A 22,923-nucleotide genomic window follows, 5' to 3' on the forward strand; every position below is an offset into this window, starting at 1 on the left:
TGCTCAGTTTTTGCCTGTTGAGTATGATGTTGGCTGTGGGTTTGTCATATATGGCCTTTATTATGTTGAGGTAGTTTCCTTCTATGCCCATTTCGTTCAGAGTTTTTATCATAAATGGCTGTTGGATCATTTCAAATGCCTTCTCTGCATCTATTGAGATGATCATGTGGTTTTTATTCCTCAGTTTGTTGATGTGGTGTATCACATTGACTGATCTGCGGATGTTGAACCATCCCTGTGTCCCTGGTATGAATCCCACTTGATCATGATGTATGATCCTTTTGATGAATTGCTGAATTCAGGTTGCCAAAATTTTGTTCAGACTTTTTGCATCTATGTTCATCAGCGATATCGGTCGGTAGTTCTCCTTTTTCGTGCTGTCCTTTTCAGGCTTTGCTATCAGCATGATGTTGGCCTTGTAGAATGTGTTAGGAAGTGCTGCATGCTCCCTAATTTTTTGGACTAGCTTGAAAAGGATAGGTATTAAATCCTCTGTGAAAGTTTGGTAGACTTCCCCAGGAAAGCCATCTGATCCTGGGGTTTTATTCTTTGGGATGATTTTGATTGCTGTTTCAATCTCTTTCCTTGTGATTGGTCTGTTCAAGTTGCCTGCTTCTTCTTGACTAAGCTTTGGGAGATTGCAGGAGTCCAAGAATTTATCCATTTCCTCTAGGTTATCCATTTCGCTGGCATATAGCTCTTCGCAGTATTCTCTTATAATCCATTGTTTGTCTGTGGAGTCTGTTGTTATTTCTCCTCTTTCATTTCTGATTTTGTTTATTTGAGCTTTCTCTCTTTTTTTCTTTGTAAGTCTGGCTAGGGGTTTGTCAATTTTATTTATCTTCTCAAAGAACCAGCTCTTTGTTTCATTGATCCTTTCTACTGCCTTTTTTGTTTCAATAGCATTTATTTCTGCTGTGATTTTTATTATTTCTCTCCTTCTGCTGACTTTGGGCTTTGTTTGTTCTTTCTCTAACTCAGCTGGGTGTAGTTTAAGATTGCTGATTTGGGATTTTTCTTGTTTGTTAAGATGTGCCTATATGGTGACGAATTTTCCTCTTAACACAGCTTTTGCTGTATCCCATATGAGCTGGTATGGCATGTTATCATTTTCATTTTCTCCAGGTATTTTTTTATTTCTTCTTTAATTTCTTCAATGATCCATGCTTATTCAATAGCATATTGTTTAGTCTCCACATCCTTGTGCCTTTCTCAGTTTTTTTCTTGTAATTAATTTCTAGCTTTATAGCATTATGATCAGAGAAGATGCTTCTTATTATTTCAATTTTTTTAAATTTGTAGAGGCTTGCCTTCTTTCCCAACATATGGTCTATCCTTGAGAATGTTCCATGCTCACTTGAGAAAAACATGTATTCTGCTGTTTTTGGATGGAGTGTTCTATATATGTCTATTAACTCCAACTGCTTTAGCTTTTCATTTAGCTCGACTGTTTCTTTGTTGAGTTTCTGTCTGGATGATCTGTCCATTGATGTGAGTGGGGTGTTCAGGTCCCCTACTATTAGTGTGTTATTTTTGATATCTTCTTTTAGGCTTGCTAATAGTTGATTTATGAACTTTGGTGCTCCTGCCTTGGGTGCATAGATATTTATAAGCATTATCTCTTCTTGATGAAGTGTCCCTTTGATCATTATATATTGGCCCTCTATGTCTCTCTTTACCTGCCTTATTTTGAAATCTGTTTTGTCTGATATAAGTATTGAGATACCTGCTTCCTTTTATTTGCTATTAGCTTGGAGTATTGTCTTCCACCCCTTCACTCTGAGCCTGTGTTTGTCCTTGGAGCTCAGATGTGTTTCCTGGAGGCAACAAATTGTTGAGTCTTGTTCTTTAATCCATTTTGCCACTCTTTTTATTGGAGAGTTCAATCCGTTTACATTGAGGTTGAGTATTGATGCATGAGGGCTTAATGCTGTCATTCTGTTGCTCGTTTTCTGGTTTTCCTGTGTTTCCTTTGTTTCTCGTCCTGTGTGTTTTAGCCTACCCAGTGACTTTCGCAATTTCTTATGCTGGGTTTCTTAGATTTTTCCTTATTTATGCTTTGTGTCTCTGTTCTGTTTTTTAGTTTAGTGGATACCCTGAAGTTTGTATTTAGACTCTCGTGTATAACATAGTCCATTTTCTGGTGGTCTCTCACTTCCTTAGCCTAGACTGTTTCAGTCCCCTTTCTCCTCCCCTCCTAAATTATTATTTTCATCTCTTATTCCAACTTGTGTTGTGAGTTTGTAGTTAGAGTGATAAGATTGTCTTTGCTTTAGTGATTTACTTCCCTTTATCCTAATGCTATCATTGAATATTTGCTATCCTATTCCGATTCTATCTGTTTGTCTCCCTACTCTGTATTTTATGACAGCTTTCTCCCTTTTTTTCTTATTTCAGGTATGAGAGCTTTCTTGAGGATTTCTTGTAGTGGAGGTCTTGTGACTATGAAATCCCTTAGCTTTTGTTTGTCTGGAAAAGATTTAATTTATCCCTCATATCTGAAGGATATTTTTGCTGGATAGAATATTCTTGGCTGAAGATTTTTATCCTTTAAAATTTTGAATATGTCACTCCAATCTCTCCTAGATTGTAAGGTTTCTGTAGAGAAATCCGCTGAAAGTCTGATACAGGTTCCTGTGTAGGTTATTTTCTTCTGCCTAGCTGCCCTGAATATTCTTTGTTATTCATTTTTGCCATTTTTACTACTATATGACTTGTAGTAGGTCTTTTTACATTGACAAAGCTAGGAGATCTGAAAGCTTCCTCCCCACACATTCCTCTCTCAAGCCCTAGATTTGGGAAGTTCTCTTCTATTACTTCGTTGAGCACACTTTCTGCTCCATTTTCCTTTTCCATGCCCTCAGGAATTCTGATTATTCTTAAGTTGCATTTTCTAATTGAGTCAGCTATTTCTCGGAGATTTTCTTCAGTTTTTTTAATTATTAGTTCTCTTTCTTCCTCTGTCTGGAGCCAGTCAGCCTGTCTATCTTTGATTATGTTAATTTGCTCCTCTATGGTGTCTACATGGGCATTCAGGGAATCCGTATATTCTTTTCTCTGATCCATTGTATTTTTCATCTCTAGTATTTCTGATTGATTCTTCTTTATGTTTTCAGTCTCTTTTGTGGAGTGACTCCAGAATTCGTTGAGTTGTTTCTCCATATTTCTCTTTACCTCATCGAGTATTTTGATGATAGCTATTTCGAACTCATCTTCACTTAGTTTACCTATTTCCAAATCCTCAGGACATACTTCTGTATTTTTACTGTTTTCCTTTTGGACTGGAGCTTTTATAAATTGCTGGATGGTAGAGGAGCGGTTGTTGCGCATGATGTTATTATTCGGTTCCAGTTACAGCCTGTCGCCACTAGATGAGGGTCTAGACCTGCACGTTCTGAGCCGTCCACCTTCAGCCCTTATGGCGGAGTGCAGCATGGGTTGGGGAAGGAGGGGCACTTTCTCCTATGCCCTGACCTGGATTCGGGTCAGCTCTCGCTCTCTGGTCTCCCAGAGCCCTGGCTTGCTGGGGTCCCCACAAGCGAAAGCTTTCCCCAATAAGAGGGTTTCCACTGCACAGGCGGTGGGAGTCGTGGATGATCCCTGGATGCGCAGACCCTCCCCGGCTACTTCCCTCACCCGTGGCAGTGATCCCGGTCTCTAGGGGAGGGAGCCAAGTTCTCTCCTACCCTGTTCCAGCTCCTTCAAGGGCGGCTCCAGCCTCTCCGCCCTCCATCATTTGGCTGCTGTGGGTCTCTGACGATTTCTGTTATTAGGATATTTTTTGTGGTTGGAAAGCAGTTGCTCTTTTTGGTTGTGACTTGGAGAGGAGAGAGTCCCAGGTGAACTCACACCACCATGTTGCTGATGTCACTCTCCTTCTCTGTTATTCTTTAAAAATGCTTCCCTTCTATATACTACCTCATAAATAGAACAAACAAAACCACATCTCCTGTTGCCTACCTACCTCATAGGATTATTGTGAAAATAAAAAAACACACTGTATATCAAAGTGCTTTGAAAACTACAGAGTACTACACAAAAATAATTTATTACTAAACATTTTCTAAAACTTTTATTTGTTTTATTAATATAACTAATACTACTGCTTTATACAGTTTCTACACTATTTACACTATACACTTATACATCAAAATTTCAGAACATTTGAAAAACCAGTCTAATTAATCTATTCTCTATCCTTGCTACATGAAGTGTGGTCCATGGAACAACAGCATTGGCATCACTTGAAATCTAGTTAGAAACACAGAATCTAAGATACCCCAGACTTAATCAAGACCTGTATTTTCACAAGGTAAGATGCCCAGGTGATCCCTATGCACAGTAAGGTTAAAAAAGTACTGCTTTACATAGCAATATTATTTACAGTCATAATTGTACAAATAGGAAATTATTTTTAGAAAAGGTATTTCAAATATATGCATCTGATTTATCTCCTAAAACTTTAAGAGAGATATTTTTCATTGAAACATGGCTACTTAAGATCAGAAGCCACGTCTTACTCATTTTCATATTTCTGCCTATTATATAACAGACAAAATTTCTTGGGTAAAGGCAAAAAAAAATTATCAATAATTTATATAGAAGATATGAATCAATTTACATTTACCCTTACATAGAATATGACAATTTAATATCAATTATTAAACATATATTAAGCATTTGCGGCATTAGCTTTAAAAAACAGAATATTTTAAATTTTATCTATATTTGAATAAGGCCACACCTAAATTTATACACAAGAATGGTCAAGTTATGTATGAAACCCAGTAAGCATCAAAGAAAGATAGATGCAGTCTTTTTGATGGAGAAGAAGAAAACAAACTTCCAACAATATAAAGGATGTCTAGTAAGCTTTGAAGTCAAACACAGTTCAAGTTCTTGCTCTGGCACTTAGATTAGATTTTCAACAAGCTGCTTAATGTATGTAGCCTCAATTTCCTCATGTGTTAAATTGGGATAATAACCTATAGAGATAAAAGAAGTAACATAAACCACCTAGTATTATAGGCATAAATCATTATTTATGGAAAACAAGAATTAATGTTCTAAAAAGTTAAAAATGTAAAACTTACCTTATCAAGTTTTAGTTCCAATTCTGCCACATCTCCTTCTACTTCTTCCAAGGCAGCTCTAGAAAAATTAAATAAAAAATAAGTTGTTTTATATGTTTAAATGTATACTTTACTCTTGAAAAATAACTCTAAGTGAAAAAATAGGTATGAATGCTTAAAAATTATACTTCACATAAAGTAATAATCACCTTAGGATGAAGTATAAATACTTTATAATTATGCAATACAACAGATAATACAACTATTCTTTAAGGTAATGAGAGAATACATTAGGTTGATTTACTCAAGCATTCATATTATTCAAATTAATAATACTAATTAAAACCACTTAGCATGTTTTAGTTTTTTTTAATGAGTAAGAAATTTTAGGGGCTGGCCCCGTGGCCGAGAGGTTAAGTTTGCGCACTCCGCTGCAGGCGGCCCAGTGTTTCGTTGGTTCGAATCCTGGGCGCGGACATGGCACTGCTCATCAAACCACACTGAGGCAGCATCCCACATGCCACAACTAGAAGGACCCACAAGAATATACAACTATGTACCGGGGGGCTTTGGGGAGAAAAAGGAAAAAAATAAAATCTTTAAAAAAAAAAAAAAAAAGAAATTTTAAAAGTTGAGCCATACAGAGGCTGACCCCGTGGCGGAGTGGTTAAGTCTGTATGCTCTGTCCACTTCAGCGGCTCAGGGTTTCACCACTTTGGATCCTGGGCGCCGACATGGCACCACTCATCAGGCCATGCTGAGGCGGTGTCCCACATGTCGCAACTAGAAGGACCCACAACTAAAAAATACAACTAGGTACTGGGGGAATTTAGGGAGAAAAAGCAGGGAAAAAAAAAATTGAGCCATACAAAGACTCAGATTTCTTTTCAACAAATCACATGTAACCAAACAGCAAAGCACCCTTGGCAATCAAAAAGAAAGGTTTTTACTTTTAGAAATAGTTCAGAATGATGTTACACTTGTTTAATGCACCATTTTGTTTTCAATGTATTTTTAAGAGTAGCGGATACTCTAATTTGTCAAGAGAATGATAAAACTAATATAATGTTAGCACTTGATATTACACTACGGGGCAACATTCCAAAACTGGAAATTTGGAACAAAACAGCAACAACTAAAACTTATTAAAGATAAGATTTTACACATAAGAGTACTATGTAACAAAATGCAATTCATCTACTTTTAAGCCCTCTATGCCATTTTGAGATACCTTGATAAACTTGCAACTTCCCCAAAGCTACTTCTTGAATTAACCAAAATTTGTTTCAGCTGGACAATACTGGGGGACTAGCCACCCAAAAAGTTATTTTGAACTCTGGGTAAGAAATTCTCAACAGAACTAAGAAGAGAAATATAGCTAAGATATACTCTATTCCCAGAACTACCCACTTAACCCGTGTGATTGCAGAATAATCATTTTTATTAGTTTGTGATTCTACTTCCCCGTCTGGTATTTTATTGAAAACATAGTGGGTTTTTTTTAAAGATTTTACTTTTTTCTTTTTTCTCTCCAAAGCCCCCCGGTACATAGTTGTATATTCTCCATTGTGGGTCCCTCTAGCTGTGGCATGTGGGACGCTGCCTGAGCACGGCCCGATGAGCAGTGCCATGTCTGCGCCCAGGATCTGAACCAACGAAACACTGGGCCGCCTGCAGCGGAGCGTGCAAACCCAACCACTCGGCCATGCGGCCAGCCCCTTGAAAACATAGTTTTTAATCTCCAAAATATGAAAATTATATAACTAAAAATTATGCAGTAAAAAGATACCTATTCCATAAAATGAGATACCTTAGTATACAGTTCAAGAAAACAACAGGTGCTAGACTTCCACAGCATAGAAGTGGAAATGCTTCTCCCCTAACTAAAAGCTTGTCATTTTCTTCAGTAGTGTTTTTCAAATTACACATTGTCCCCTCAGCCTAGAAAATATTTCCCCTTCATATTAATCCTTACTCCCTTCACCTCCTATATGCTAATCTTCATTTAAAACAATTCATAAAAGAAAACAAATATATCAGTACAAGGATATCCACTGTCTATAACAGGTTGAAACCTATATGTCCAACAATTGAAACAAATGGTATATATCCATCCCATTATGTATGGCAGCAAGTTTTTAAATGAGATTGGTCCATATCTACTGACATGAAAACATGTACATAATAGACTATTCTTTATAAAATTATACACAGTGTGAGTCCAATGTTGTGGGGGGAAAAAACTTGTTGGTATATGCCGAGGAAAAGATCTGGGAGCATATTTACCATTAACTCTAAGTTTGAACAACAGGGATTGGAGAGCAGAAAGCATAAATAGGGATTTACACTTTTTATTACTTATACTTCTGGATTGTTTTAATATTTGCAATAACTATGTATCTTTAAATAATTTTTAAAGCTAATAAAGAGGGAAGAGAAATAAGTTCAGACATCCCTTCCTAGGAGGTGGGTCCTCTTGAAACCTCTTCCCCCACCCACTCAGGCTGGATTACATACCCCTTTGGTGCCCCCACATCACCTTATTCACATCTCTATCTCTCTTCACTTCTGTCACTAGTCTGCTCCCCATAGACACTCAAAATGTTTGTTGAATCAAGAATTTCCACAGTTATTTACTTTGTCAGAAACTCTAATTTATATTTTTAACCTTTATTTTAGCTTCACTCAATTATATTTCTTTGAAGCAAATTAGCTGAAATGGCCGGCTTTAAGGTTTGATTTAATCAGTAGTTTCTACTAAACAGACAGGTTGATAGAAACATCATGTAAATTCCTCAATCTTATTTCACTCCCCAATTCCACTAATTCACTTTTGTGGAACACTTTTAAAGAGAGGTAAGAGTTTATGTACAAAAACAGTGGTAAAATGTATTTCACCAGTCATTTAAAAATAAAGCCCTTTGTAGTCATATATTCAAATAATCTGAAAGTTTATCTTGGAGGTTCTTCAATTTAACTTTCACCTTCTCTAAAAATATCTCTGTCCTTGGTCATCTAAGATGTGTGTGAAAACTTGTAGCACTAGGTAAACAGTTAGTGTCTAAGGCAGCCTGGTTAATTGCTCAATATTCTTTAGTATAAAAAGAAAAGTATATGGAAAGTTCATGGTCTCAGTTCAAATTCTACTCCACCACTAAACCTAAGATATTTTATCTAAGTTTTTTCATCTGTAAAATGAGTAAAGAAATACCTATTTAAAAAAGTTGTAAAGGTTAAATAGGGGACTGTCCATATCACTGACCATAGTACATACTATGACACAAAGAATACCATCAATAAGAGCTTCTTTCTCTCTCTTTTTTTTGTGAGGAAAACTGGCCCTGAGCTAACATCTGTTGCCAATCTTCCTCTTTTTGGTTAAGGAAGATGTGCCCTGAGCTAACATTTGTGCCAATCTTCCTCTATTTTGTATATGGAACACCACCACAGTGTGGCTTGATGAGCAGTGTGTAGGTGCCCACCTCGGTTCTGAAAAGATGAAGCCCAGACAGCTGAAGCAGAGCACGCAAACTTAACCTTTACACCACCAGGTAGGCCCCTCTCCTTTTACTTAGCCCTGCACTCTAAGGTGAGTTTTGCCTCCCTATTACTTCTATTCATTAATACAAGAGAACCATTCTGGAACATATGTTTAATAAATGAATGAATAAGTGAAATAAAACAATCTACACAAAAGTCCTTCAAATATTGGAAGACAGATATTATTCCTTTCAAACTCTCCCAAATATGTAGTATTGAGCATATAACTTTTAAAAATGTGCAAGGTGTTGGAGGCTAGCCTGGTGGCATAGCGGTTAAGATTGACTCAGGGTCAATCTTCCTCATCTTCCTCAGCAAAAAGATGAGGACTGGCAGCAATGTCAGTCAGGGCTAATCTTCCTCAAAAAAAAAAAATGTGCGAAGTGTTAAACAGGCCAATATTATAGACCCTACACTCCACAGCTTAAGATTTAATAAAACATTATTAAAACGTTTAAAATTATTAAAGTTACATACACATTAACAATGAAATAAAACATATGACTAAGTAGCAAAATAAGCAAAACATAAAATGATGTTAGAAGAAACAGGAAATAACAGAAGGCAGTCAGCAAAGTCTCACAGGATTAGTATAAGCAGACATCAGCAAACTACAGCCTGTCCGGTAAGTCTGGTCCATAACCTGTTTTTGTATAGCTCATGAGCTAAAAATGGTTTTTACATTTTTAAATAGTTGAAAAAATCAAAACAAGCATAATATTTAATGACATATAGAAATTATACTAAGTTCAGATTTCAGTGCCCATAAATAAAGTTTTGTGGAAACACAGGCAAGCTCATTCATTTACATATTGTCTACGGCAGCTTTCATGCTATAATGGCAGTGTTGAGTAGTTGGAAAAGAGAACATATGGCCCATAAAGCTTAAAATATTTACTACTATCTGGCCCTTTACAGAAAAAGTTTGTTGACTCCTTATTATGAATATCAAATACAAGAACATGAACGAAAATCCTTCCTCATATATGAAATACATAAAATAATTTTTAGGACTTAGCTCTGGTTGGCTGTACCCTAAGAAGCTGAACAAGCCCAGAATTCAGAGAAAAAGGTCACTTTATTTTTAATAATAACACTTTCATTCTTTTATCTATTCATGCATCACAGTGTTTTATGATCAACTCAGAAAACAGTTAATTAAAAACATAAAACTAGAATAGGAAAAAATCTAACAGCAAATATTAACAGTGAGATAGCTCTAATCACATGGTGATTGCTTTTGGCTGTGAAGTAGATGACGCTCTGAGAAGTACCAAAATAGAACTCTCCCCACCCAGATAATTACATACCCTTGATGCAGCAATAAACTTTTTAAATCACTATTTTTACCAGATTATCCATAAAAATAACTAGTATGTGTAATGAGTGTTACATTTTCTTTATAAAAGAAAATTTTTTGAAAGAAACAGTAAGTGTGATAAGGAATTATTCTATCCATTCATTTGAGATCCTAAAAAAAAAACTACTTTCATTTTAACCTTGGCAATATCCTTAAATCAGAATAATCTAATACTAGGTCACATGATGATGCAATCTAAATGTAACAAAGGATATTCAAGATTACTAATAAGCACTTAAATATCCTCAAACAATTAAAGATAGATTTGAGGCTCTATGTCATAACTACCTCCTAAAGAATTACCAAAGAGATAAAATAATCAAAGTATAATGTAGATTTTGTAAATATAACCTATATTCCTTATTTTATATAATAGATATAGTCCTAAAAGTTGCATATAAATTGAATAACCATTTAGATACTCAGTGGGGTTACTTGTACATCTATCTTGGTACCTACAATCCCCAACCAAATTCCTCTTTCAGCTCAACAGCCTTATCCGTCACGGGCAATGCTGGGCTATTCTTTTCAAAGAAAGGACAATGGCTGGATCAGGGATAGCCCACTGACCCAAGGACAGTCTTGTAACTCAACAGGTAGCAAAACCAGGTGACCAAAACTTGACATACCAATGACACAGATCCCTTTAGGTTTTTGACCAGAGAACAGAGAACACACCCTGGAAACCTGCTTTTTAAAAGAAATCTCTCATTAAATCAGTTTGTAATGTGAATGTGCCACCCTTTATTTTGTTCAGTAGGTTCTGGGCTTCATAACTGCATCTCTGTAACACATTTATGTTTAGAGGCAGTGCAGTAGAGTTTTAAAAACAACCTGTGTTTGAATCCATACCTTACTTCTTACTAGCTATGTAACATCAAGCAAGTTCCATGTGTTTCGATTTCATCTATAAAATACAGATAATGACAGTCTCTCCCATAGAGATGTATGACAATTAAATTTTAAAATACATATAAAAACTTCAGCACAGTGCCTGACACTAAATAATCAGTGAATGTCAGCTACAATGATCTATATAGTGCTAAAGAAAATACACAAGTCTTCATTTTCATTTTGTGAGGCCAAGAAGGAAGAAAGCAGTAACAAACTATCAAATACTTCCAACAAGAATTTGAAATAGTTTGAAAAATGAGCAAAAAACGTTACAACAGATCTAACAGCAAATAAAACAGCAAGTCTGAATTCCTTGAAGAGGAAACACTTCAGTTCTCTTGCCCTCTTCCAAATATCACACATCAAATACACATTGGAGTCTTCTCCTAACCTCTTCCTAACTTCAATCTAGGCCACAGGACTATATAACATGATCAAATTTTATTTGAAAATCCACTCGGTTTTCTAGAATTATCAAGGTCAGTTCTGTCCTGACTCCTCTAAGAGCCTACAAACAGAGGAGAACCAACACTGCAATCAGTATGAAGGGGAGTGAAGGTCTGAATGTATATTTATTACACAATAATAATAACCCACCTTTTTAAAAAGTCTGAGTCTTTATTTTTGAGAACTCTCAGTAAAATTAAAAGGTCTTTCTTCTCCAAATATTACATTAGAAATGTTATAACTGCTCCTATTTGCTCAGATTGGAACACTAAGAAAATCTGGCAAGATTCATGAGAAATTCAATTCTGTAATGGAAAAGAGAATAGCAGAAATAGGACCAGAAATGGAAACCAAAATTTTAGTCTAACTTTCTACCAACTAATACGAGTCCCTCAGAAAGTCGTTTAATCTCTCCAGACCTCAGTTCTCTCATCCATAAAAAGTGACGAATAGACTGGATCATCTTTAATATCACTTCCAGATCTTAATTCTATTATTCTAGCATAAGCATTCAAAGGAAAGCAGAACCTGCATTTGATTATCTTCTCTCAAGCAAGATTTCCTCCAGGTCTTCACTCATGCTTTCAAAAGAAAGAAAAAAAAACTTATAAGCCATGAAAACCCTTACCAAAATTTATATTAAGTTTCACTCACCCCTTTCAAAAACCTCCTCTACGTACTCCTTAAAAGGCAAGGTAGGGGCCGGCCTGGTGGCACAGTGGTTAAGTTCACACCTTCTGCTTCTCAGCGGCCCGGGGTTCACAGGTTCGGATCCCGGGTGCAGACATGCACCACTTGGCAAAAGCTACACTGTGGTAGGTGTCCCACATATAAAGTAGAGGAAGATGGGCATGGATGTTAGCTCAGGGCCAGTCTTCCTCAGCAAAAAGAGGAGGATTGGCAGGAGTTAGCTCAGGGCTAATCTTCCTCAAAAAAAAAAAAAAAAAAAAAGGCAAGATAATGAATAAACGTGAAAATAGTGGGGGGTTTTTCCAAGTTTTTTATTCAGCTTTAAATTTTAGGGAAAAAAATGATTTTATCTTCTATCCAAACATGTATCTTTCTGAGCAAGCTCCATTATATACATTTTTTAAAGACTGTAGGGACCAGCCCCTTGGCCGAGTGGTTAGGTTCGCGCGCTCTGCTTCGGCTGCCCAGGGTTTTGCCAGTTCGAATCCTGGGTGCGGATATGGCATGGCTCATCAAGCCATGCTCAGGCGGCATCCCACATGCCACAACTAGAAGGACCCACAACTAAAAATACACAACTATGTACTGGGGGGCTTTGGGGAAAAAAAGGAAAAATAAAATCTTTAGGGAAAAAAAAGACTGTAAACATTATTCTGCCATTTCCCAGAGGGAAAAGAACTCAAAAAAAAAGTAGTTAAAGAACCATGTTAGAGTAGCTAAAGGAATTCTTCTCCCCTCATGTTCTCCCCTGTCCATACACAGTATCCAAAGAAAAACCATCAGGGCCAGAGAAGAGCGTAATTGAAAAAGCAACCAAACCAAAGCCGAAAGCCAAGATGCAGGCAGTGCATTCCACGTGAAGGAATGTCACACTCCCAAGCCCTTACTCAGGCGTCAAGAACTCTGCGAGTTCCAGCTCATCGTAAAAAAGCTAACGCTCAAAATGCTAGGATCATCATGCTGCACAGACAAGTAGGGGTGGGAGAAAGGGAGAAAGTACAAGATCTTCTGTTCCTAGGGCTCCAGGTTCTTTCCTTAACAGGGGCATGATTTCAATAATCACTTCCAGAATTTGCTCTGCATAGCAGAAAGGCGCTATATACAAAGTTATTTTTTTTACCACGTGCAGTGGCAAATATTCACTATTTACAGGAAACTGGTCTAAAGAAATACTAGGAATGTTTTATTTTGATCAGATAGGAAATTATATTTTTTCCTCACAAAAAATCAGTACTAGGTTAGAAAGCTGTTTCCATTTCATCCTTCTCTTCTAACAGTTTGAATTTCTTGTCCAGAGAGTTAAGCAGGTGAAATGGCACTAGACTTACAGTGGGTGTTAACATCATTCTGCCATGCCATGAAAGAAGGTGTTAGGAGAAGAGATGGTCCCTCTATTATGCTGGGATCAATAAGTCAATAGTGACATATGACAGGCTATCAGGTCCTTCTAGTTTTCACAGTAGAAGGTGTAAGGCTAGAATGAAGGCACTAGTCATCTAAAGATGGGTAAGCTCACCTTAATAAGAAAAGAAGAGGATTAAGGGGAGAAAAACTACTAACTCAAAGATTATATAATGTTGCCTTCAACTGGGCCCAGAAAGGGAAAAGCTGAAGAGGAAGATATTTGTGTTTTGAAATCACCACAAACTCAAGCAGGTCTACTTAAAAAAATCATTTTAAGTTGACTTTCCACAAAGCCAGTCCAATCCCAAGAATTCTTATCACTGTAGTAGGTTTTGACATGATAGGAAAATAAAGTAGTTACCATCACTGTTTAAAGGCTTAGAACCAAATGTTCAACCAAAGCAGTTAAACTGCAATGCTTATCATATTAGTGGAGTATCATGGGCAACACCTTTAGGGAGAAGACAGCACTGTAAACTTCATGGTTCATAAAGGAGAGGAGATTTCTATGAGGAAAGAACATTGTCACTGATAACACTGTCAGGATGACCAAGATTTCAAATAAGATGGGACTCTCAGCAAACTCACAACAGTAGGGACATCTAGGACCGCGTCCAGACAAAACTGTCAAAAAATCAGAGACCTGCCATATTCCCCCTTTTGCGGCTGTTTCCCCCACTACTATTTTCAGGAACTGGAAATGGTACTTAAGGCACAGGATATCCTGCAAATCAGAGCAGGTAGGTTATCAACATACCGGGCCTCTCAGGGTTCTCTCCATAACGTATCATAGGCTGCTACACAAATCATATCTGTAACTTTCCCAGGCTCCTCTATTAACAAAAAACCCATATTAATAGATAAAAATAATTTTGCCTCATGTCTTCACTATGTTCTATAGTTTGCATAGCACCTTCATACATGATACAGCATTTGTTCTACTAAGAGAAGAATATAGAATAGTAAAGTGAAGTGACAAAGAAAAACATTAAGAGGAAATGAGTGACAACCACAGAATCACAGAATCTTAAATTAGAAGAAACCTTAGCAAATTGCTAAATGTCAGAACTGTTTAATGAAAGTAGAGCAGCTGTGTTTAGAAAAGCATTTCACATAGTATTCCACCTCTATTAAAACCCTGCAATTTTATAAGATCTGTAAACAGGATGCAGAAGAAGACAAATTTAAGAGCCTAATAGGCTCAGGGTTTTGAAGACAATGTTCACACGATAAACCTTCTTAGGACAGTAAATTTTTAATGCTGAAGGGCCTTCTAACCCTCAGTGGAATGAGCACCTCACCACCACCACCTCCACAAAGCACCCTATGCTCACTTCAAATAGAGCACTTGGCACTAAATATGATAATTCAACTACTGGTCTGGATGCCTATACTGAGAGGCCCTGAGCAGAGACTATCGTTCATTTAGCTATACAGCCCTAGTTCACTTAATTACCAAGTAAACATCTGTTCACCAGATGGATGGAGAGATGCAACGTTCAAAACAATCATGTAATCTGGGGCCCGGGGCCACTCACAATGGTTATACTTGCATCTAATGTACATGTATTTATGTGTAACTTTGAATTTCCTCTTACTTCAGCTTTTAGTTATTCCAATCTGCCATGACCTCTCCAGCCTCACATAGATGTTACTATAAAAATCTTCAGAGAAAATAAAAAAAAGAACACACAAATAATTGCATAAACCTCATAACTAGATTTACAAGGAAAAAGCCAGTTCTTTCCACATTTAAGGATGAGCCTAGATACCTTTATCTAACCCTTCCGATACCTGTAATTTCTCATAAAGTTGAGAGAAATGGGAAATTTTTATAATACTCTAGCACGTACAGTAATATAGGATTTGACCTTCTACAACAGGCCTTAAATGCAGCCTCTGTTGGGGCCCAAGGCAATCTGCCCCCAAATATCCCACAATGGCATATCGATTATTTTGAATTAAAGTTACTTGAGAAGCAGCCAATACAAAAAGGGCATTTTGACCCTCTCTGTTCCCCCTGAAAGCAGGAAATGAATCTCTCATGTGAAAGATACCTTCCCCGAACCAGGAGATAGAGAGACATCCCTATCACGAGAACCAAGGAACTCAGGGCTGAGAAGCCTACATAAACAAACCTTGTTACTTTTTACTAATTTATTACCCCATCCCAAACTCTGCTTAAATTCCTTACTAACTAAGCACCCAAACCTAGGTTTCTTTGTCCTACAAATCCTCATGAATTTACTTTCTTTCTGAAAAAAGATATAAAAGCTGCCTGCTTTTTGGTCACTCTCTGAGTATTATTTTTATCATCTCCCATGCATATGTATTAAAATGGCTTTTCTCCTGTTAATCTGTCTTGTGTTAATTTTATTATTAGTCCAGTCACAAGAATTCAAGAGGTGTTAAGGGGAAAATTTCCCTCTCCCCAACACCTCAAAGCTGAAGAGGAATTCACTCCAATACCAGGACAAAATTACACTACCATGACTCCCTCACTGCATTCAACTTATATTCAGATAGAATTCTTGAACATTCAAAGAGAAGAATCAAAATAGCCATACTAATCAAAAGTGGGGAAAAAATTTTTTTAAAGCAACATAGAAAAGAAACACTACTAGAAAAGTTCAGATAAATGAAGAAACTTAAGATTTCCCTTCCTTTTGTCTAACAACAAACAGGAGCAAATACGTATTGAAATGGTGAACCACCAAGGGATCTGATACAGGGAAGAGACAAAATATGACTTATTTTTTCAAGAATCACCCTAGCTGCTGTGTGGAAAAGATTGTGGGGAAACAAAAGAGGAAGAAAGAGAGCAGTCAGGAGGCTAGAAATCGTCCAGGTAAGAGACGAAGGTGGCTTAAACTAAACACTAGTTAGTGGTAAGTAATGCTCAGATTCTGGATATATTCTGAAGAGAGAGCCAAGAGGATTTTCTCATGGATTGGATGTGGTGTGTGAGCATCACCAGCTACACCGGTGAGCAGGTAGATGTTTAGTCAAGGATGGATTCAAAGTTTTTGGGTGGAGCAGCCAAAAGAATAGAGTTGCAACCAACTGAGATGAAGACTACGGGCAGAACAGGTTTGGGGAGAAAAGATCTGGGGTTCGGTTTTGGACTTGACTCTAAAATATTCATTAGATACACAAGTGATTTACATCAAATATGTGGATAAATATAAGAGCCTGGAGTTAAGAAATGAGCTGGGGGTATAAATTTAGGAATCATGGGCATATAAAAATAGTTATTTACAGCCATGAGACTGGACATTATAAAAAAAGTGAAGACAGAAAAGAGGATTAAGGACCGGGGTCTAGAGCACTGGATACTAAAGGTCAGGAAGAACAAGGGGAAACAGCAAAAGAAACCGAGAAAGAGCAACTAGTGAGAAAACCAACAGTGTGTGGTGTAGAAAGGAAGTGAAAAAAGCATATCAAGGAGGAAGGAGAGATCAACTATGCCAAAAGCTACTGACAGATCAAATAAAATAAGAGCTAAGAATAAACACCAATTTTACAAGTCAAAGTGGTTGAAAAGTAATATTTTTAACACTGGAAAACATTTCTGGTCTGATACTTTGATGAACCAAGAGTGTGCTCCTACAAAACAGATTAATATTTTAAAACAAAAGTTTGGAAATTTTACAAGAATATAAGGAACATGAAACTAAAATGAGTAAAAAAAAATTCCCAAATAGAAACTCTGAAAATGCATACAAGCAATCAACAAAAACAAGTAGCTAGGTTCCCCCCTCTCCTCTCCATTCTCAAACCCTACCTGGAAGCTAAAAGCAATTAATTAAATGAAAAAGAAACCTTCATATTCTTTCTCAGGAAGTCTGGCGTAAAAGTTCTATTGCCACTCATAATATTAAACACAACCTAACTCCTACAAATACAAGGACTGCTAATCTAGCTCTAACTCTCCATGAGACAAGGTACAGATCAAGATTTGTGCTTTCTTGTCTTTCCATAAAATTAGGATTGATTACATTCCAACTCTATGGTTCATTCTGTATAGCTACAGTTACTGTCATCCTTTGCTGATAAATTCTCAAAATTAAAAGCAACATATACACACAAGACCAATCACTTCAAATTAATTTCATTAACTGTTTACGGACGGATTATAATTCTGCACCACAAACTTAACAGTCATGTCTTTCAGAAGTAAACAAAACTGGAAGACTGGGTTATCTTCATTTGAATAATCTAGCTACAGTAACTTTAATGCAATCATATTAACTTTATTGCTGAAGAGCCAAGAATCTTTATACTTCAAATTTTATTTTCTACAGCAAGTCCTCATCCTCTTGTTTAACCATCCTTATACTCTAAAGGAGACTGTGCAATTTAAGTAAGAGATTGTACAACTTTTGGTAGTATGTGTATTTAAGTTGAGCATTTATTCATATTCCATACTTCATCACTAGATCTAATCCACTATTTACGATGGCTAAGAAAGGACGACAGATACAATGGATTCTCATTAAAGACCTGTTGATCTATAGTATCTTAGCTTCACATTCCTGGTGATTCTTAATATTACCAACTACATAACAGAAAACTACTCATTCTACGATAGCAGATGACTTAACTGAGAGAACTAAATAAAGCGAGAAAGAGAGAGAGACGATGATGATGACGTATTTACCTTCACAAAACTGTTAATGTGACACTTCGAAGTAAGTATAAACTAAGATACCCTACAAGTTCAAAATATTTTGTGTTTAACACAATTCAAAGGGAAAAAAACACAAACTACTACTTAAACTTTTACAGACTTACTGGCTTAAATCTTATTTGTCCTATGGTATGACCTACAGCACATCTAAATCTGTGTCTAACAACCCACATTATAAGAGGATTCTGCTGAAGTCTCAAAATAACTGCTGACAAGTCTATTTTAAATTCGTCTTCCATTTAATGCCATAAGGAATGGAGATATATGTGTATATGACATACACTAAAATCTAGAACATATAAAGATGCCAGTAAGAAAGTCTCCTGGAATAATGGTAACCAAACCTATCTCTGACCAAATAACAAGCACATCAAATTACAGACTCCTGGATGCCTATCCCAACTCATTCTGATATAATCTTCACAGTTGAGGAATGTATCATTTTATTAAGCTCGCAGGTGACTCTGATGCAGTCAGCCACAGAAAAAGTGGCTACCTCCAAGGGCAAAAATAAAAATACATTGCAACACACAAACATGAACTACTTCTTATAAACCATATAATATTTTAAAATAGAAAGAAATCATATGTATGTTAACGTGTTGGGAACAGAAACTACACTTAGTTTTAAAATTCTAGTGACTACCTTAAACTATTACTGTTTCCACATTGCTGAAGAAAAGTAAAAAGCATCTTTCTTAAGGAAACAGCCCAACACTAAATAGATGTATTTATTGTATGAACATAGGGCTGTAACATATTCTGATGAGGCTATATTATTTAAACCTATGAGAATAAAATCGCATTCCTATAGGGGACAGGGGCTTTCCTAAATGGTAAAGTCATTCCCAGTGGCAAGTGCTAAGGTAGCATCCATCATCTGGATAAAGACAAGGAGCAAAAACTGTACTATCCATCAACAAACGAATGCATAAGCAAATGTAGTGTGTACATACAATGGAATATTATTCAGCCTTAAAAACGAAGGAAATTCTGACAAATGCTACAATACAGATGAACCTTGGAGACATTATGCCAAGTGACATAAGCCAGTCACAGAAAGACAAATACTGTATGATTCCACTTAGACAAGCTACTTAGAGTAGCCAAAATCATAGAGACAGAAAACAGAATGTTGGTTGCCATGGGCTGAAGGGAGGGGGGAGTAGGGAGTTATTGTTTAATGGGTACAGAGTTTCACTTTTGCAAGATGTAAATAGTTCTGGAGATGGATGATGTTAACAGCTGTACAACAATATGAATATACTTAATACCATTGAACTGTACACTTAAAATTGGTTAAGATAGTACATTTTATGTTATACATATTTTACCACCATAAAAAAATGGAAAATATGTAAATTAAAAAGATTTCTTCACATCAAAAGACATGATAAACATTTTATTTAGTTATTTCCTTGGTAATCTTTAGTCTTTTTCCTGTTACTGGCATATTCCAAGTATTGGCCAGTTTCAGACAAATTTATAAGCCAAACCACTGAGAGATTTACAGATAATTAACATAATAATGTTGCATTAAAACTCATATTGAATGCCAAAAATTTTTTTTGAAACTGGGTCTTGATAATGGTAAAGGATTATATCACATACTCCGTAGACCTGCTGATCAACCACTTAAGAATCTATGCTTGGCTTAAAAATAAGAATTAGCATACTCTAGTAAGGTAGCATAACTTGTTGCTCAGAATGTGAAATTTGAAATTCTGAGTAGAGATTTAAGCCCTTTCAAACTGTAAGAAGTCCTTGTAAAATCAATCTTGGAGATAATAACAAATTAAAACTGTAACAATTGTCTTTGAAATCAGCAGTAATTATAAAATCAACCTTGCAGATAATAACAAAATAAGACAGCAACTGCCTTTGAAATCAACAGTAATTTTTAAGAACAGCTTGTATATGAAAACATCAGCAATGTTTTTTAATCATGTAACAAATATTTATTTAGCATTTATTGGATGTAAGACACTGTACAAGAGACTTAGGATATAGTGGTAAACAAAATAAACAAAAGGAATCTAAGTGGGGGTAAGATAATTAATGAACAGATGTAAAAGATGTATACATCTTACATCAGGTGTATATGTACTTTTTTTAAAAGCAGGATAAGTGGATATAGAGTGATAGAAGGGGGGTTAGTTTCAAATATTTAAGAAAAAATATTCATGGCTGAAATATACTAAGGAATAGAAAGAAATTGCTTCAACAATATAAATTGAAGAAAATATGAAAATAGTTGAATAAATGTGCTTTTCATTACATTCCATAGAGAGGAGTTTCGTATACATATTTAAATTTACCCCTTAAAGCACTAAAACTTTGTTCTTTTTGTAATTAGTTTTAGTTAGAAAGTGTTGTTGACTTAAATTTTACTGATTCTGCCTTATTTTATTTGGTAGGCTACTCCACAGTCTTGATTTCTTACGTTAGGACACTAATCAATTAATTAGACAATTATAGTCCACAGACACAAAAGTGCCTGACATTGATTTTAAAATAAATATAGCTTAAGAGAATGAAAGGACAAGCCACAGACTGGCAGAAAATATTTGCAAAACACAAATCTGATAAAGGACTGTTATTCAAAATATACAAAAAATTCTTAAAACTAAACAATGAAAAAATAAAACCCGACTAAAAAACGGCCTAAGATCTGAACACCTCACTAAAGAAAATATAAGGACTGTAAATAAGCATATGAGAAGATGCTCCACATCATATCACTAGGGAATACTGCCAAATTATTAGGGAATTAGATACCACTATATACCTCCTAGAATGGCCAAAATCCAAAACCATGACAACACTAACTGCTGGTGAGAATGTGGAGCAACAGGAACTCTCATTCATTGCTGGTGGGAATGCAAAATGGTACAGCCACTTTGGAAGATAGTTTAGGGGTTTCTTACAAACTAATCATACTCTCACCATACAATCCAGCAACTGTGCTCCTTTATATTTACCCAAAGGAGTTGAAAACTTATGTCCACACAAAAACCTACGCACAGATGTATATAGCAGCTTTATTCATAACTGCCAAAACTTGTAAGCAACCAAGATGTCCTTCAGTAGGTGAATGTATTAATGAACTGTGGTACATCCAGACGACGGAATACTATTCAGCACTAAAAAGAAATGAATTATGGGCCAGCGTGGTGGCACAGTGGTTAAGTTCGCACGTTCCTATTCTCCGCAGCCCGGAGTTCCCTGGTTCGGATCCGGGATGCAGACATGGCACCTCTTGGCAAGCCATGCTCTGGCAGGCATCCCATGCATAAAGCAGAGGAAGATGGGCACGGATGTTAGCTCAGGACCAGTCTTCCTCAGCAAAAAGAGGAGGATTGGCAGTAGTTAGCTCAGGGCTAATCTTCCTCAAAAAAAAAATAAAAAATAAAATAAAAAGAAATGAATTATCAAACCATGAAAAGACATGGAGGAAATTTAAACACATATTACTAAGTGAAAGAAGCCAATCCGAAAAGGCTACATACCATATGATTTCAACTGTATGACATTCTGGAAAAGACAAAACTATGGACACATTAAAAAAGATCAGTGGTTGCCAGGGGTTAAGGGGGAGGGAAGGATGGACTCAGCAGAGCACAGAGGATGTTTTAGGGCAGTGAAACTACTCTGTATGTTACTACAACGGTGGATGCATGTCATTATACATTTGTCAAAACCCCCAGAAAGTACAAAACCAAGAGTGAACTCTAATGTAAACAATGGACTTTGGGTGATAATAATGGGCCAATGTAAGTTCATCAATTCTAATAGACATACCACTCTGGTGCCTGATGTCAATAGCGGGGGAGGTTGTAAGTGTACAGGGGCAGGGAGAATATGGCAATTCTCTTACTTTCTGACCAAGTTTTCTGTGAACCTAAAACTTCTCTAAAAAATAAAGTCTGTTTAAAAAAATACTTGCTGGAGCTGGCCCTGTGGCATAGTGGTTAAGTTCAGCACGCTCTGCTTCAGCATCCCAGATTCACAGGTTCAGATTCCTAGCACGGACATACACCACTCATCAGCCATGCTGTGGCAGCAACCCACATATGAAGAGGAGGAAGACTGACACAGATGTGAACTCAGGGCTAATCTTGCTCAAGCAAAAAAAAAAGAGGAAGATTGGCAACAGCTGTTAGCTTAGGGCTACTCTTCCTCAGCAAAAAAAAAAAAAAAAATTAAAAAAAAAACTTGCTGATGTCTGTATCATCATTTATAATTTTAAGATATTTTCAAATGGATGACCATTCAATATGATTGATTTGATAAATTTTTCTATGTGTGAAAGATAAAAGTAACTTTCTTTAAAAGAAATAAGATATGTATATAAGCAAAATAAGTATATTTCATGAAGGAGTAAATTTTAAAAGCTTCAAATCATAGAAGATGAAGTTTTAGGGTAAAAAAGAAAACATAAAAAAGTGAAGACAAACCACAGGTAAGGAAGAGAGATTTTCATTGACAAAGGATTAGTTCATCTGTACAAATATTCTACAAATCAGAGAAAAGGACAAACAAGCCAATAGAAAATAAGGCGAAAATATGAACAGGCAACTTACAGAAGAAGAAACGTGACCGGACTATTAACATGAAAAGATGTTCAACTTAACTAGCAATTAAGAAACAAATTTAAAATCACAAGATAACATCAGATTGGGAAAAATTTTAAAGTCTGACAATATCAAATGTAGGAGGATATGAAACATACAGTCTCATACACAGCTAGTGGGAGTGTATGTTGACATAACCCCTTTATAAAGCAATTTGGCAATTTTTGGTAAAATTGAAGATGTACATACCCT

The 22,923-nt window shown here is 36.2% G+C and overlaps 1 protein-coding gene across 6 annotated transcripts in view; it reads right to left on the reverse strand.

Annotated features, from left to right (window-relative positions):
- ACAP2 (ArfGAP with coiled-coil, ankyrin repeat and PH domains 2) overlaps positions 1 to 22,923 on the reverse strand; it is a 143,921-nt gene that overhangs the window by 87,331 nt on the left and 33,667 nt on the right. For all 6 annotated transcript variants that reach the window (XM_070583465.1, XM_070583462.1, XM_070583460.1 and 3 more), the window contains exon 2: positions 5,094 to 5,151. In XM_070583465.1, the coding sequence (XP_070439566.1) occupies positions 5,094 to 5,151 (58 nt within the window). The remainder of the gene's footprint in view (positions 1 to 5,093; positions 5,152 to 22,923) is intronic.

This window comes from Equus przewalskii, chromosome 18 (assembly GCF_037783145.1).
Source record: "Equus przewalskii isolate Varuska chromosome 18, EquPr2, whole genome shotgun sequence".
Classification (NCBI taxonomy): domain Eukaryota; kingdom Metazoa; phylum Chordata; class Mammalia; order Perissodactyla; family Equidae; genus Equus; species Equus przewalskii.